The following is a 16,316-nucleotide window of genomic DNA, read 5'->3' as shown; positions in this document are numbered from 1 at the left end:
AGAGTACTGCATTAAAGATTCTTATTTAAGTAAATCAATGTCACACAACCAGAGTAACTGTTGTTTATATGGTTCACTGCCCTTTCTATAAAGTGAGCAGGTGGCACATTTTATTAGCCCCATATTACAGAGGGAGAAACTGACTCTGATGTGGGATAGTATGCCTGGAGTTGTAGACCAATTCAGTGCCAGAACGTGGAACAGACACTAATTGCCTAGTTTTTCTATGTTCATTAAGCTATGAAAAATATTATTTTACCACCATGCTTTATGATGATTTTGTTTAACCCTGGAAATAGAAAATTCTTTGTCAGCTGTCATTTAATAAACATTTTAAAATGGGCAAAGATACTCAAGGAAACAAGCCACTAATCAACTAGAGTACTGCATACCAAGGGACAAAATTAAAACTGCCTAGCCTGCTAAAAATTTAATCCTATCCTTGCCAATTAACCTTAATACTAGAGTAGGAGAAAAGAGAGGTCAAAATATGGGTGAAGGTGCTATTTATTTCCTCTTGAATTTCATACAATATAGCAATTATTGCATAGAAACTTTTTTATTTTTATTCCTTTATGTTACAGGTTAGAGGATCTATCTTATATACGTTAAAAAATGATCACTTCTGGTGTTCTTTAAAGCCATTACCCCTACTCCCCAAGTAAAAATTTACCAACAAGCAAGGAGTTGGGCAGCACCAAATTAGAACACTGGCCATCATGATAATTTTCAAAATACTGGGTATGATTAAAGATATCACTCAACTGAGTTCATGCTATAAACATATGAAGAGAAACTCTTTATGGAGAAAAGTTCATTCCATTGTAAATTTCTCTGTTAATGTAATCAGATGAATGTTATTACAACATGACTTTCTACTCAGACTCATTAGGTAGTTTTACATGTTAACACAAGATCTCCAACATTCTTTTTATTTATTGGTGGCTTAAAAAAAATCAATAAATCATCTCACGGCGCAAACATTATACATATTACAAAATGTATTAAATAGGAACACCTTTTGTGAGCAGCCAAAATTTAAAGGTCACCCTTTCTCTATCCCGTTATTCGTTCTTTCGCTCACCAAATCTACCTCGCACTGACTTAAAAGCATCATCTAAAAAAAAAAAAAATACTGTTCTGGCCTTGGCAGAATTCTCACCACGGAGCAAAGATCTGAACATTAAAAATGAAAAAAAAAAAAAGCAGCAGCAGCCAAGGTTAAACAGTCTTTCTCCTTTACGAAAGCCCCCACACAGTACAATCTAATTTGACACAACTTTCTCGTTTCGGGGTTACATACAATTCCAAAGAGAACTTCTAATTTTCCAATTCAAAAAAGATTCCTGATGAGCCTGCCGTAGAATTGAAAACAGACAGGATTAAAGTTCAATCATTTAAAGAAAAAGCCTAAGACAGCCCGACCGGAATGCACAAATCACCAAGCTCGGTAAAGATTCAATCTAAAATCGAGGCTGGCAGAGATAAGGACATTCAGGAGAAAAAGCTCTTAGACATCGTGAATCTCCCAGTAAACCACAGGGGAATGAGAACCTGACCACCCACCCTTCCGTCCAATGGGAGAAAAATCAAAGGAGATGAAGGGGACCCTTCCCTTCGAGGAGGACCAAATACCTTTCCGGCGTGTCCCTCGGCCCGACCCTCCCCGCCCCCAGACTCCCGCAGCCTCACGGGCCGCAGGGACCCCACTCCCCCTTCCCCGAACCACCAGAGAATCCTCTCAAATACACAGACCCGATCGCAAGCGGGTCCTCTGCCTCTCCTTCGCGCGGACAGGGATCCCGGTCACCAACAACAAAGACGCCTCCCGCTCCCCTCCCCCCGCCCGGCCGGGGCTCTTCCCTCCCGCGCTGCGGCTCGGGGCCTAGCGCCCCCTTCCCCGGCCCGGCCGCGGCCCGCGAGGCCCCACGCACCTGCACCTGAGTGGCCCAGCCCGAGGCGCCCAGCAGAAAGGGTCTGGAGAAAGCCTCCGCCGGCGCGCTGTCCTACACGAGGCGCGACCCGCGCTCCCGCCGCCGGATTCTCCTCGCCTGCGGACCGGCCCAGCCGGGGAAGGGGGACGAGCGCTGCGGTCCCCAGCGCCCGGGCGAAGAAGGACGGCGGCGCCCCAGCGGGCCCGGCTCGCACTCTCGAGTCTCGCCTCGCGCCGGCCCTGCTCCTCCACACGAGCTCGCGTTCTGCTGACTAACGGCCCCGGCACAAGGCGCTGGAGCGGCTGCCGCCGCCGTCGGGTGCTCTCGGGCCTCACGTCCCGCGCGGCCGTGGTCGCAGCAGACGCCGCCGCCACCTCCCTTTCTGGCACTGCAGACACCACCCAGCCCCAGCCGAGTCTTTCTTCTCTTTAACCCTCCTTCTTTCTTTGCTCCTCTCCACGGCCGGCCGGACGCGGGATTCACTCCCGTAGCGGGAGGCAGACCGGAGGGAAACCGAGGGGGCGAGCCGACTTCCCACTATGCCAGGAGTTGGTCACTGACTGGAGGAAGGTGCCAACGCTGACCCGGGCTCCAGCCTGCGAGCGGGCGGGGGGGGGGGAGGGACGGAGCCCAGCCTCGGCGGATTTCCACCAACCACAAGCCGCCCAGCAGAGTCCCTAGCGCTCCGGGCTCCGGGAGAGGCTGAGCTGATTCGGCAGGAGGCGGGGATTGCGGAAAAGACGAGCCAATAAGAGCAAAGGCTCCCCGCCCCTCCGCCTTGACGGACTGCCATGTTCGGACCAATGGGGGATTTCTCATTTCGAAGAAAGCGGGGCTTGTTTGCCAGGTTTGAGAAAGAGGCTGCGCGGAGGGGGAGGGGTCGAGGCCGGGACGCGTGGAGTAGCCTGGACGAGGGGCAGGGAAGGCAGGAGGGTGCCCTTTGACCTCCCAGAGGAATCACGTGGGCTGCTCGGGGGCGGGGACGGACCGGCTGGATAAGTTCCTTCCGGGTCATTGACAGGAACGGCAACGTTTCGGGGTAATTTGTAGCTTTTCTTAGCGTAGTTTCCACTGTACCCCGCACGGGGTGGCTGTGGCTTCGGCTATGAGTTCCCAGAAAGGCAACGTGGCTCGTTCCAGGCCTCAGAAGCACCAGAATACGTTTAGCTTCAAAAATGACAAGTTTGATAAGAGTATTCAGACCAAGGTAGGAACTTGCCTGTTGCGCTGTCTCTGACTTTAGGAAGGAATGATTCTTTGGAGGGGGGAGAGAGGAAATGAGAGGAGCTGGCGACGGCGAGTGTGGACCGCAGCCCAGAGTTAGTCTTGGCTGCAGTGCAACTCTCTAAAATGTTATTCCCACGCACTTTCTTTGACCTCAATATGTTGTCTCCTCATAAATATATTTGATGGTCAACACACTATTACCCAAAGAATGAACGGAACCCTCATCAAACCTAAGGTGCAAATGGGGAAACTGAGTCGTTGAACTCTCCCATCTGGGTCACGTATTAGCAATAGGAAAACGAGGATTATGACACGAGTGTCTCTTTCAAATTTTACACCAAGTTTATGCAGCCATTATTTTTTTGGAAAACCCTAAGGCCATAGGTTTGTAGAGAAACTGTGAATGATCAAGCTCTCGTAGCCTCAGTGTCCTCACCAACATAATGGGAATTTATCTCTTTTGTAAGATTGTTTTGGAGATCAAATTATTTGATTAATGTAAAAATGGGGTTTTTTTGTTTCAATATATTAAGGGCGTACAAATGTTTTAGGTTTCAATTTTGTAATGCTTGAGTCCTGGCTATAGAAGTGCCCATCACCCAGATAGTGTTCATTGTACTTATTAGGTAGGTTTTTGTCCCTCTTCTCCTCTCCCCTGGTTGATTTCCACTGAGTTTTTCTTCCCTCTGTGCACATGTGTGCTCATCGGTTAGTTCCAATTGAATAGTGGGTATATGCTTTTCCATTCTTAAAATGTTTGTTTTGCTATTTGTAAATCATTTACTTCTTCAGCAGGATTTCTGTAAATTGGAGGAAAATTCAGAATTGTATGGCTAGCCAGAGGACTTCGGTTGTATGCAACTACTAATTTTGCTGTGCATATCTCTCCCTGCCCCAATAGCTGTATGGAGAGGAGATAATTGAGGACAAGGGCATATTTGGGGGCTAGCATTACAGCGGATAAACGGAACATCAAATTTACTAGGGGGGCGCTTGAGTTATTTAATATTTAATTTCTTTAAGCCTTAGGTCTGGGTCATAATAGGTATTCAACAAGGGATTAATTTCCCAGCATTGATGAAGAAAGCAAAATAGTCTATTTAAGGTAACTGGTGGTCTGCTTTCTTTTCTTTTCCTCTCTCTTTATTCACTTACTTTACAAATGTTTAATAAGCACCTTCCATGTACAAGATCTTATGCTCATAGGTATCCTGTGTTCAGAATAGTTGACTCTACCTTCCCGAAGCTTATGGTTTTCTGTATGATATGGGCAATAAATAAGCAGAAAGGTATAATTACAAATTGTGATAAATGTTGCTGAAGGGCAAGACATAAGATTTTGGACAAACATTTAATTCTGATTGTTTTCATAAAGCAGTTTTAATAAGTATTTAATTACAGTACAGCTATTGCTAGACTTCTTATACTTGTATATTTCATTGTGCATTTTCTAGACCCCATCTTTGTGCCTATTCTTTACACAGGAAAGCTTTTTTATTCTGTGGCATCTAACAAAGGAGTAATGAGAAATGCATGGTTCTCTGTAACTCCCCTTAAAGAATGGTAGTAACTGTTAACTACTTGTACTTCATTATGTGGTAGGGGTTTTGCATGATAGTTTCCCTTTCTCCCCTGCCAAGCAGTTTGTTAGGACTTCATTGCTGTTAGAAGTTGGATAATGACAGATGGTTTTTGTGGGAAGTTTATTTAGGTAAAGCACCCATTCTCAAAAGGATGCAAATGATAGCTGTCTTCCAGCAATCCGGCTGCCTCGGACTCCCAGAGTGCTAGGATTACAGGCGTGAGCCACCACACCCGGCCAGGAAACTATTTTTGTAATGATTCCTATAGCAATCCTGAAAGGAAAGTAAGAGAAAAGATAGCATTAACCCACTATGGTAGATTAAAAGCTGTAGGTAAGTTGCCTGACATCACAAAGGAAAAGCTATAGAACCAGGGCTAAAATATGACTCTTTTAGTCCATTGTTCTTATTACACATCACTGCTTTTCCAGTAAGGGAAACAAGGCTGCCTTGACAGAATCAACATTTTATCACCAAATGATTAGAAAAGATTCAAACCTATTCCCACATCCATCCCTCCTAAAATCCAAAAGTCACTGGAGGGCATTGCGGATCAATAGGGGCCTCTGTTAAATAACTCCAGTGAAGAGGAGGTTAACAAAATCCTAGTGGGCCCTCCTTCATTGTTAGACAATTCCCTCATATTGAGCTGAAACTCATCTTTGTTACTTTGACCTGCTTCTTCCAAGTTTGGCCATTTGGAAAGCCACGAGACAAGCTTCTCTCCTCTTCCAGAATATATTAAAGTACATGAGCCACTGGGCCTGGCCAACAACAATAGTTTTAAAACAGGGATACAAATGTGAACTAAGAATGAAGGATGATGGCAGGCGTGGTGGCTCACACCTGTAATCCTAGCACTCTGGGAGGCCGAGGTGGGAGGATCACTCAAGATTAGGAATTCCAAACCAGCCTGAGCAAGAACAAGACCCTGTCTCTACTAAAAATAGAAAGAAATTAATTGGCCAACTAATAATATATATAGAAAAAATTAGCCGGGCATGGTGGTGCACACCTGTAGTCCCAGCTACTTGGGAGGCTGAGGCAGTAGGATCTGTTGAGCCCAGGAGTTTGAGCTTGCCGTGAGCTAGGCAGACACCACGGCACTCTAGCCCAGGCAACAGAGTGAGACTCTACCTCAAAAAAAAAAGAAAAAAGAATGAAGGATGTGATAATATATGTGGACCTGCAGTTGATCAAAGCCTAAAAAACTTAATTAGAAAAGAAATTCTTGTTGAAGAATATTAAAACAATGGAGAAGTGCATACGGTACTATATAAAAGTGAAAGTCTCCTTTCCCAGTCCTAGTCCTGTTCAAATGTAGTCATTGTTAACACTTTGATGAATATGTTTCTAGATATCTATTTCTAGGTACAGTATGTATGTAATAAAATACGTTTTTTCCTTCTCATTCAGTAAAGTGGGTGTGTCAAAACATAGAGATTAAGCTCATTCTTTTTAATGGCTGTATAATAGTATATAAATGTAGAATAACTTATTTAATTACTTCTCTGTTAGTAAACATTTGTATTGTTTTCAGTTTTTCACTATACCAAAAAGGCTGCCGTGAAATTCTTGTATTCACATATTTAGTCCACAGCTATTATCAGTACCAAACATTGTTAGATACTCAAGGTTAGGGTTAAGCAAAATATACATTCACAGCCTTAATTGAAGCTTACAGTTTGATGGGAGAAGTGACAGGCATTAATCAAATAATATTTTAAGTATTTTAATACCAGTGGCAATAAGAGATATGAAAAAAAGTCTAGGAAGCCCTGAGAGTATCTGGCAGAAAGTCTTGATTAATTTGGAGCGTTAAGGAATGCTATCTTGAAATCTGAAGGATGGGTAGCATTTAGCTAAATGAAATGGGAAAGAGCATACGTCATCCTCCTGAGGAGGATGCTTTTTTTGTGTGTATAGTCAGCTTGTTTTTACTGGCCTTTCTCAAAGTGTATTTCTTAGAACCCCCCAGGGTCACATGATCTTTTTCATAGAGCAGGAGTAAATTTCATGGTCAAATCACTTTGGAAATACTGTATACCAGATCTCACTTTTAGAAGGAGTCGTAGTGTACATTGGCATAAAGCAGTGTTTTGCAGTTTAAAAAAGTTTTTAACCAAAACCTCCTTGGCTATGGAACTTTCTGGTTTACATAATACCTATTGAACTAATTTACTGTGGAACACACTCATTTTTGGAATGTCTTCATCTTGATATGGAGATGGAAAAAGGAAGTCTGTGGCTATACTCTTTCTAAAGAGTTTTGGAAATAATAGTTTTATTAATACAGGTTGAGTATTACTTATCCAAAATGCTTGGGACCAGAAATGTTTCAGATTTCAGATTTTTTTAGATTTTGGAATATTTACATTTTACCAGTTCAGCATCCCTAATCTGAAATCTGAAATTTTCCCGTGAGCATTTCCTTTGAGTGTCATATTGGTGTTCAAAAAGTTTTGGATTTTTGGATTAGGGATACTCAACCTGTTATAGCTAATAGTTGGGTACTTACATGTGTTAGGCACTATGTATACTTGATATAGGTGATTTAATTTGATCTTCAAAATTACCATAAGATAGATGCTATAATTATTCTATTTTACATATTGGGGAAATTAGGGCTATAGAGGTGAATGATGTGCCCAAAGTTGCATAACAGGCATGTGGCTGTTCATTGATTGGGTGAGGTCTATGTGAGGAGACCTTAAAGGATGAATAAATCAAAATCACACATACACAGTATGTGTGATTTTTTAAAATACCATATTTCTGTGTGTAATAGAAGCAATCTGACACCACATTAGAGTCAGAACAGAGATGAATGAGCTTTATTGCCACTGCTCCTAAACATTGCCTATTTGAAATGTTCTAGCCAGAGTCTCTCATCATCAGGTATGGAGTGTCATATGCCCTGGAGTGTCATATGCCACAGATAGGGGCCAGTTGAGGTGGGTCTCCCATCATCAGCTGGGTCTTTGTAGCAGAAGCTCTTTTTGCTCACGTAATGTGAAAGCAGATACTACTTCAGTCTGGTCTCACAGCTCCTGATTTAGGCAGAAAGCTGTCTTAAGTTTAAGGTTAGGTATGATTGCATTTATCCAGCAGAACAGTATTCTGTGTTTACAGGCACTTTTATTCACAGTAGCCAAAAATGGGAAAACACTAGAATAACAATCACCAGGAAAATATATAAGCAGATTGTGGCTGATGCATGCAGTGGAATACTACTCCGCAGTTTAAAAAAATGATTCAATAAAAAAATCATTGATAACATGCAAAAATGTGGGTGAATCTCAAAAACATTATGTGGTAGGAAAGAAGTCAGATACTAAAGAACATATTGTGTGATTGCGTCTGTAAAAATCAGCACTGTGGTTGCCTTGGCTGGTGGGGAATTGGCTAGTAGGAGCACAAGGAAATTTTCTGGGGTGATGGACGTGGTGAAGATCAGGAGAGTACAGACATTTATCCAAACTTATTAAAATGCACATTTAAGGCCTATCCATAACATTAATGTAAATTTTACCTCAATTAAAAATAAATATTGGCCGGGCAGATGGCTCATGCCTGTAATCCTAGCACTCTGGGAGGCCAAGGTGGTGGATCGCTCAAGGTCAGGAATTCAAAACCAGCCTGAGCAAGAGTGAGACCCCATCTCTACCAAAAATAGAAAGAAATTAATTGGCCAACTAAAAATATGTTGAAAAAATTACCCAGGCATGGTGGCACATGCCTGTAGTCCCAGCTACTCAGGAGGCTGAGGCAGGAGGATCACTCGAGCCTAGGAATTTGAGGTTGCTGTGATCTAGGCTGACACCAGGGCACTCTAGCCCAGGCAACAAAATGAGACTCTGTTTCAAAAAACCAACCAAACAAATAAATAAATATTGCATTAAAAGAACTGATTAACCACTCAGATGTTGTGAAATTCTGTTTTTGTTTGTTTGCTTTTTGTTTTGGGAAAGTTCTGTACCTATATCGGTCCTTTTTTAGAAGAAAACTATTTTATGCTCCAGAAATAAAACAAAAACAGGTTGACATTCTAACAGATATTGAATATGTTAGTTAACCACAGGTCACAATAATGCTAATAATTGTCTTTTAATCTTTTCCTCCTGTACCACCCCCCATGCTTTGTTGCTCTGGATAGAGTTCAATGGTATCAGCCTAGTTCACAGCAACTTCAAACTCTTGGGCTCATGGGATCCTCTTGCCTCTGCCTCCAGAGTAGCTGGGGCTACAGGTGTGCACCACCATGCTGGGCTGATTTTTTTCTATTTTTAGTGAAGATGGTGTCTCATTCCTGCTTAGGCTGGTCTTGAACTCCTGAACTCAAGAGATTCTCCCACCTTGGCCTCCCAAGGTGCTATGATTACAGACATTAGCCACTGCATCTGGCCTCTTTTCCCTTTTGGCAAGCCTTTATTTAGAAACTTTAGTTATGACACTTGAGCATATTTCTCACTGTAAGAGGAATACAGATGATCATTATAAAGTCTATTTTATGTGTAAGTTACACAGCATGGATACTGATTTTTTTCCCCAGTTCCACTTAAGGGTGAAATCATAATCCTAATTTAGTTGGACACTGTAAAATGAATCAATAAACTTTACTGTGGCAAAACCTCACTGTACTTTTTATGAGGCTCATTTCATCCAGGTAACTTGGAATCAGATGTTATAGGATCTTTACCCTTTTTTCCCCAGCCCAGAGAGGCTGAGCTTTAGGGAATAGTCCCAGATTGGTTTATGTAATCCATGCTGTAGTAATTTCAGTGTGAATGATGAAGTCCCAGTCATGGGAATAAATATTATTTCTCAATCAATGGGTGTCTGTAAATAAGGGATTGCCATTCAGCAGGTAGCCACTGAGCAAAGCAGTTGGCCAGATATAGAATCCACTGAAGTTTTTTTGTTTTTTTTTCTTTTGAGACAAAGTCTCACTCTGTTGCCCTGGCTAGAGTGAGTGCTGTGGCATCAAGCCTAGCTCATAGCAACCTCAAACTCCTGGGCTCAAGCAATCCTCCTGCCTCAGCCTCCCGACTACAGGCATATGCCACCATGCCCAGCTAATTTTTTCTATGTATTTTTAGTTGGCCAATTAATTTCTTTCTATTTTTAGTAGAGACTGGGTCTTGCTCTTGCTCAGGCTGGTTTCGAACTCCTGACCTTGAGTGATCCACCTGCCTCAACTTCCCAGAGTGCTAGGATTACAGGTGTGAGCCACTGCGCCCGGCCATCCACTGAAGTTTTGATGTGACCATTTCTGGCATTCTACATAGAGATCATTTTAGTGTTACAGAGATGGCTCCCTTTGATCTTTTTCCAAATTGGGAAATGTTCTTTGATATGTTTCTTGGTACTGTCTATTAAATGTCTTTATGTTAAATGTATCCCTCACCTCCTGCCATCGGTTTGTTTTAAATTCAACATATTGTGTCAAAAGACAAAGTGACTTAATTTGTGGTGTACTGGGCATGATGATATACATAAGAATATTATATCTAACAAAAGTCATAGTGCTAGTGAAACTCTTTTACCTTGTGTCTTTTCAGTGTTTTGAAGTATTATATTTTATTCTATTACTTACCTTTTATTTTCTCTCCTTCCTTTCACACAAAGTAATTGCATCCATGCTTGGGGATATTCCATGTACTTAGATTCCCAAGTTGCTTCCACTTGGAGCCAATAAAGCAATTCTGCATATTTCTTAATATTGAAGTGTGCTGTAATACAGTTGTTTTTCTGCATTCATCATATATTTTAGACATTTTGTTTTTTGTATAAAGAATGACAACTGAAATTCATTTGTCTTGATTTGATCTATTGTGTTAGGGAATAGTACTATATTATTGGATTAATTATGAAATGTTATAATCATATTGTCAACATTTGTTTTTACATAAAGTTAAATACTGTACTTTTATTCTGGGAATAAAAATATTCCCAGAATTCTTCATCCAAGTAAATCCTTTCACATGAGAGGTCATAATTTACATGAATTCTCCCCCAAATGGGCCATTCTCCTTTTAGAGAAATACAGTAGTAGGGAATGACACAGTTGGACAAAGAACTCAGGGTTGAGAGTTGCAGGCATTTGCTATTTTAAGCCTTAGGACTCTCCACACCTGCAGAAGTGTTATTGTGAGGTCATGTACGGTGAATCCTCCTTGTCCTCAAAACACCCCTGCTGCCAGCTCACTTCATTCTCAATTGTTGTTGTCCTTTTTCTCACCCATTGACTTGTGAAAGGAAGAAATGAAATCAGAAGGAAATAAAAGAATAGCTAAAGTGCCTAAGATTCCTTTCTTAGATTTTTTTTATCACTCCTGGCCAAGTAGTACTTAAATGTATTGAATGAATTAGATAAACATTCCTTTTCTGAACTTGTCTGATATGTGCAACTCACTGTCCATGAAGGTAATTGCCATTAGGATTCTTTAGTTGCTAACTTAAGCAGAAATGGAATTTATCGGAAAAATACTGAGCTACTCTCATGAGGCTTATAAAGAGCATTTATTTACTTGTTTTGGTTGATTTTTTTAGTGTTCAAGTTTCCCAGGTCAACCATCATTAGTGCAAAATCTTATCCCCATTTGCTTTGTAAATATCCTCTGATGTAATCTTCTAATCTTTCAAAGCCCCCTCCCCTTAATGCTTCCACTTTGCCTTCTGGAATTTGTAGTCTCTTGTTATTAAATAGAGATAGCATTGAAAAATTTTTTTCTTTCACTTTATTGTCCTACCTGACTATTCCTGGAAATACTACTTCCCTGTAATCCTCTTAAGTGATGATGTATTTTTACCTGACATTTTCATCCCTCTCCCCCATGTAGAACCCTTTCTTCCATTGCTCCATTAGTTCATTTCTCCTCACTGAAACTCTTCTCTGAAATATATGCTGTCAGACTATTATACTTTCTAGATCTGTACTAACCTCTTCGTTATTAGTACCTGGCTCATTGCCTTTCCATAGTTCCTGTCATAAATTTAGTAATTGCTGGGTACACGTGGATAATCCATCCAACATCTAACCTCTCTGTTTTTAGGCCTCCCACCCCCGCAGTCTACTCTGTGGTCAAACCCTAAACTTTCTCATTGCTAGTAACTTATTTTACATATAAACATAAAGGAAAACAAAACAAAAAAAACTGACCACCATCTACTTATCTAGTTTCCTTATCCCTCAAGTAATTTTTTTTAACTCCATTGGGTGCTCCTGTCCATTAACCTTTCTGCTTTTCACTGTACCTCATTCATGTCCTTGTTTCTCTCCCTGTCTAGCATGGAATCCAGGTTACATCAATATAACTGCTCTTTTGTGTATATCTCGGCTACCTTGTCCTTCTTTCCTTTTGTGATACTCACTTGACAGAATCCTAATCCTCCTTAGACATCCAGCTTTCTATTATTCCACCACCACATCTACCAGATTACCTCATCTGTACCCATATATTCTGCCATAAAATTACAATAGATGAAATGCTTGTCCCTCCCTAAAGCTAGCCCCTCCTCTTATACCCCGGAGCTCATCACCTCTTGCTTAGCTAAGAACTTGAAGGCATAAGTCTCCTTAGCCGTCCATGTTCTCTTGCATCATCAATCTTTCATTCTCTAATGGGTTATTATAATTTTTAACTCCCTCCCCAATAGAACCTATGTTCTTTTCTAGTACCATCCTATTTCTTTCTTCCTCTTTGTAGAAAAGCCTCTGGTTCCCCACTTCTTTACCTCTCATTATTTCCATCCCTATCCAGATAATTTTTGTACATTCAGCTAAAACTACTCTAGTCAAGGTCATTGATCTCTGTGCTGTGAATTCCTTGGTTAATAATGCTCAGTGGTTTGGGGTGAAAACATTGTGTCAGTGTAGGCTCATAGGTAGTAACAAATGTCCCACTGGTGGAGGATGTTGATAATGGGAGAGGATCTGCATGTGTGGGGCTTGGGGGTATATGAGAAACTCTGTACTTTCCTCCCCATTTTGCTGTGAACCTAAAACTTCTCTGAAAAATAAAGTCCATTAGAAAAAGAATGCTCAGTCCGTATCTCAGTTTACTCAGCAACATTTGCCTCTCAAACAGTCTCAAAATAATTGCTTCATTCAGCTGAGTCTGTGGCTTTAAATACCATCTTTATGCTTTTGATTCCCAGATCCGAAGCTCTAGCTGGAACTCTCCTGAACTCCAGTGGTATATTTAACTACTCACTTGACCTCTGTTCTTGGATTTCTAAAAGGCATCTCAAGCATAACATGGCAAAGAAAGAATTCTTACTTTTTTCCCTCTGAACCCTTTTCCTCCTGCAGTGTCCTCTAACTCCATAAATGACTCCACTGCTTACCCAGTTCCTCAAGCCAAAAATATAAGAATCATCCTTGACTCTTGGCCTTTTCTCACATTCCATGTTTCAATTCATCAGCAAAAGTGAACTGTTACAGGCCGGGCGCTGTGGCTCACGCCTGTAATCCTAGCTCTTGGGAGGCCGAGGCGGGCGGATTGCTCAAGGTCAGGAGTTCAAAACCAGCCTGAGCAAGAGCGAGACCCCGTCTCTACTATAAATAGAAAGAAATTAATTGGCCAACTGATATATATATAGAAAATTAGCCGGGCATGGTGGCGCATGCCTGTAGTCCCAGCTACTCGGGAGGCTGAGGCAGGAGGATTGCTTGAGCCCAGGAGTTTGAGGTTGCTGTGAGCTAGGCTGACGCCACGGCACTCACTCTAGCCTGGACAACAAAGTGAGACTCTGTCTCAAAAAAAAAAAAAAAAAAAAGTGAACTGTTACATTATTTTAATTTTCATAGCCTTCTCATTACTTTCTGACATTGTTTATTTGTTTTATTTAGAGCTCACCTTAGAATATAATATCCATAAAGGCAAGAATGTTTTTGTATCCTCAATACCCAGACTAGGGGTGGGTACATAGGAAGTATTCATTAAGTAGTTGGTGACTGAATAAACCAAATATTTATTTCATAAATAAATATTAAATGTAGCAAATAAGTATTTAAGTATTAATACTTAAATAAGTGTTAAATGCTGTGACAAGAGTAGTACCATAATAATTCAGAAATAAAGGGAGAGAAAAAGAATAATTGGTAAAGCGTTATCCTCAAAGAGATAGTAGAGCTTGGGGATGGGGGGTCAAGGAGAAGTAGGGGAAGTTGAAGGAAAACAGATAGAATGAGTGCATGAGTTTATAGGTTGTGAGTCAGGAAGGTGAATGAGTTTAATCTGAAAATAAAACAGGCCTGGTGCAGTGGCTCACACCTGTAATCCTAGCATTCTGGGAAGCCGAGGCAGGTGGATCGTTTGAGCTCTAGAGTTTGAGACCAGCCTGAGCCAAGAGCGAGACCCCGTCTCTACCAAAAATAGAAAGAAGTTAATTGGACAGCTAAAAAATATGCAGAAAAAATTAGCCGGGCATGGTGGCGCATGCCTGTAGTCCCAGCTTTCAGGAGGCTGAGGCAGGAGGATTGCTTGAGCCCAGGAGTTTGAGGTTGCTGTGAGGTAGGCTTGATGCCATGGCACTCTAGCCAGGGCAACAGAGTGAGACTCTGTCTCAAAAAGAAAAAAAAAACAAAAAACAGAAGATGATTAGGTGAAATTGTTATGCTGGGCAATCTTTTGAAAATGGGACTTCTTTCTAATTCATCTTTGAGGGAAACATTCCCGACACATTGAAGTTTCTTTCCTCAGTAAAGTTTGAGTGAATGAATAAAAAATACTTAAGGGGCGGCCGGGCGCGGTGGCTCACGCCTGTAATCCTAGCTCTCTGGGAGGCCGACGCGGGCGGATTGCTCAAGGTCAGGAGTTCGAAACCAGCCTGAGCAAGAGCGAGACCCCGTCTCTACTATAAAAATAGAAAGAAATTAATTGGCCAACTAATATATACAAAAAAAAAAAATTAGCCGGGCATGGTGGTGAATGCCTGTAGTCCCAGCTACATGGGAGGCTGAGGCAGGAGGATTGCTTGAGCCAGGAGTTTGAGGTTGCTGTGAGCTAGGCTGACGCCACAGCACTCACTCTAGCCTGGGCAACAAAGCGAGACTCTGTCTCAAAAAAAAAAAAAAAAAATACTTAAGGGGCAAGAATGGATTAAAAGTCTGGGAGCTTTTTTTTTTAATGATTATTCCAAAATAAGATTATAAACAGGTATTTATGTTTATTGCCAAAATGAATTTACTACATTAAGTGGTGGCAAAAGCAAAAGAATGAAAGCCTCTCTAATTTGTAAAGGCTCTCCAGGTAGAAGACTGTAGTTGACTAAGACCTTCTTACCAAAAAGGATAACTGAATGGATTGATCTTAAACTGTGACTTAAAAATTCTAATACCATCAATTTAGACCATTATTCTTGTAAGTAGACATGTATTGTAGTTGGTTTATTTGTTTTTATATAAAGAATAAAAACATTGTGAAGTGTATGCATTAGGTAGAAAAAAATCCTGTTTTTGTCAGAGTTCAGATGCGAATTTTTAGATTTTTTTTTTAGGCAAAAGAATCAAGCTCTTCAAGACCATGTCTATCGTGGCACCATGGTGTAGTAAAAAGATCTTGATTTTGGAGTCAAAAAATTTAGGTCAAATTTTCTTCTATTTACTGGATGTGTGATCTTGGCCAAATTATTAATAAATCATCTCTCAGGGTCTAGGTGGGTCTAGCTGTATTGTCAGGTTTAAGTAAAGTTTATGAAAATGCTCACACGGTACCTGACATAGTGTTCAGCATTTTATAAATGTTAGTCCATTCCTTCATTTTCTCAGATGTTTGTCATGCTCACATGCTATTCCTTCAGCTATGCCTTTCCTGGTTAATCCTGTCTGGAATGTCTCTCTCCTTCCTTATGGTATTTATTGCCCTCACCATACATATGGTGCCTGTCATATTAGTGATTAGAGTACATGTCTGGTCTCTTTCTGTTTCTCACACACATACACAAATACTATTCATATCTCAGAGATAAGGACTCAAGCATTTTTAAACTACTCATGATATATAATATGTACCCAGTAGCAGCAATTCTATGAGATGACATGAAAGAATGGAAATCAAGGAGTTTTTTTTTTTTCTATCTTTCTTCTTCTTCTTTTTTTTTTTTTTTGAGACAGAGTCTCGCTTGTTGCCCAGGCTGTATGAGTGCCGTGGCATCAGCCTAGCTCACAGCAACCTCAAACTCCTGGGCTCAAGCCATCCTCCTGCCTCAGCCTCCTGAGTAGCTGGGACTACAGGCATGTGCCACCATGCCCGGCTAATTTTTATATATATATATATATATATATTAGTTGGCCAATTAATTTCTTTCTATTTATAGTAGAGACGGGGTCTCGCTCTTGCTCAGGCTGGGTTCGAACTCCTGACCTCGAGCAATCCGCCCTCCTTGGCCTCCCAGAGTGCTAGGATTACAGGTGTGAGCCACCGCGCCCGGCCTTCTTCTTCTTTTTTAAATAATTTGTTTTCTTTTTATCATGGTTGAGGCTGTGAAAGGAGTTCTTATTGACATTGTACATTCGATTACTGATCTGTGCTAGTTCACCTACCTTTATTTCAGCACCTAGCCACTA

The 16,316-nt window shown here is 41.2% G+C and overlaps 2 protein-coding genes across 5 annotated transcripts in view; one reads left to right on the top strand and one right to left on the bottom strand.

Annotated features, from left to right (window-relative positions):
* ABHD17B (abhydrolase domain containing 17B, depalmitoylase) overlaps window positions 1–2,517 on the bottom strand; it is a 44,702-nt gene extending 42,185 nt beyond the window's left edge. The window contains exon 1 of the mRNA XM_076008631.1: window positions 1,935–2,517. The gene's annotated coding sequence lies outside the window, so the exon portion shown is untranslated. The remainder of the gene's footprint in view (window positions 1–1,934) is intronic.
* A 276-nt stretch (window positions 2,518–2,793) lies between these two features.
* The window catches only part of C12H9orf85 (chromosome 12 C9orf85 homolog), an 80,984-nt gene continuing 67,461 nt past the window's right edge, over window positions 2,794–16,316 (top strand). Inside the window, exon 1 of one of the 4 annotated variants that reach the window (XM_076008635.1) lies at window positions 2,794–3,141. In XM_076008635.1, the coding sequence (XP_075864750.1) occupies window positions 3,040–3,141 (102 nt within the window). In that variant the 5' untranslated portion in view covers window positions 2,794–3,039. The remainder of the gene's footprint in view (window positions 3,142–16,316) is intronic. The other 3 variants (XM_076008634.1, XM_012770902.3, XM_076008633.1) reach the window with 3 other exon arrangements.

This window comes from Microcebus murinus, chromosome 12, assembly GCF_040939455.1.
Source record: "Microcebus murinus isolate Inina chromosome 12, M.murinus_Inina_mat1.0, whole genome shotgun sequence".
Lineage (NCBI taxonomy): Eukaryota > Metazoa > Chordata > Mammalia > Primates > Cheirogaleidae > Microcebus > Microcebus murinus.
Note: the sequence above shows the minus strand (reverse complement) of the source record. Positions and strands in the feature narration are given on the sequence as shown.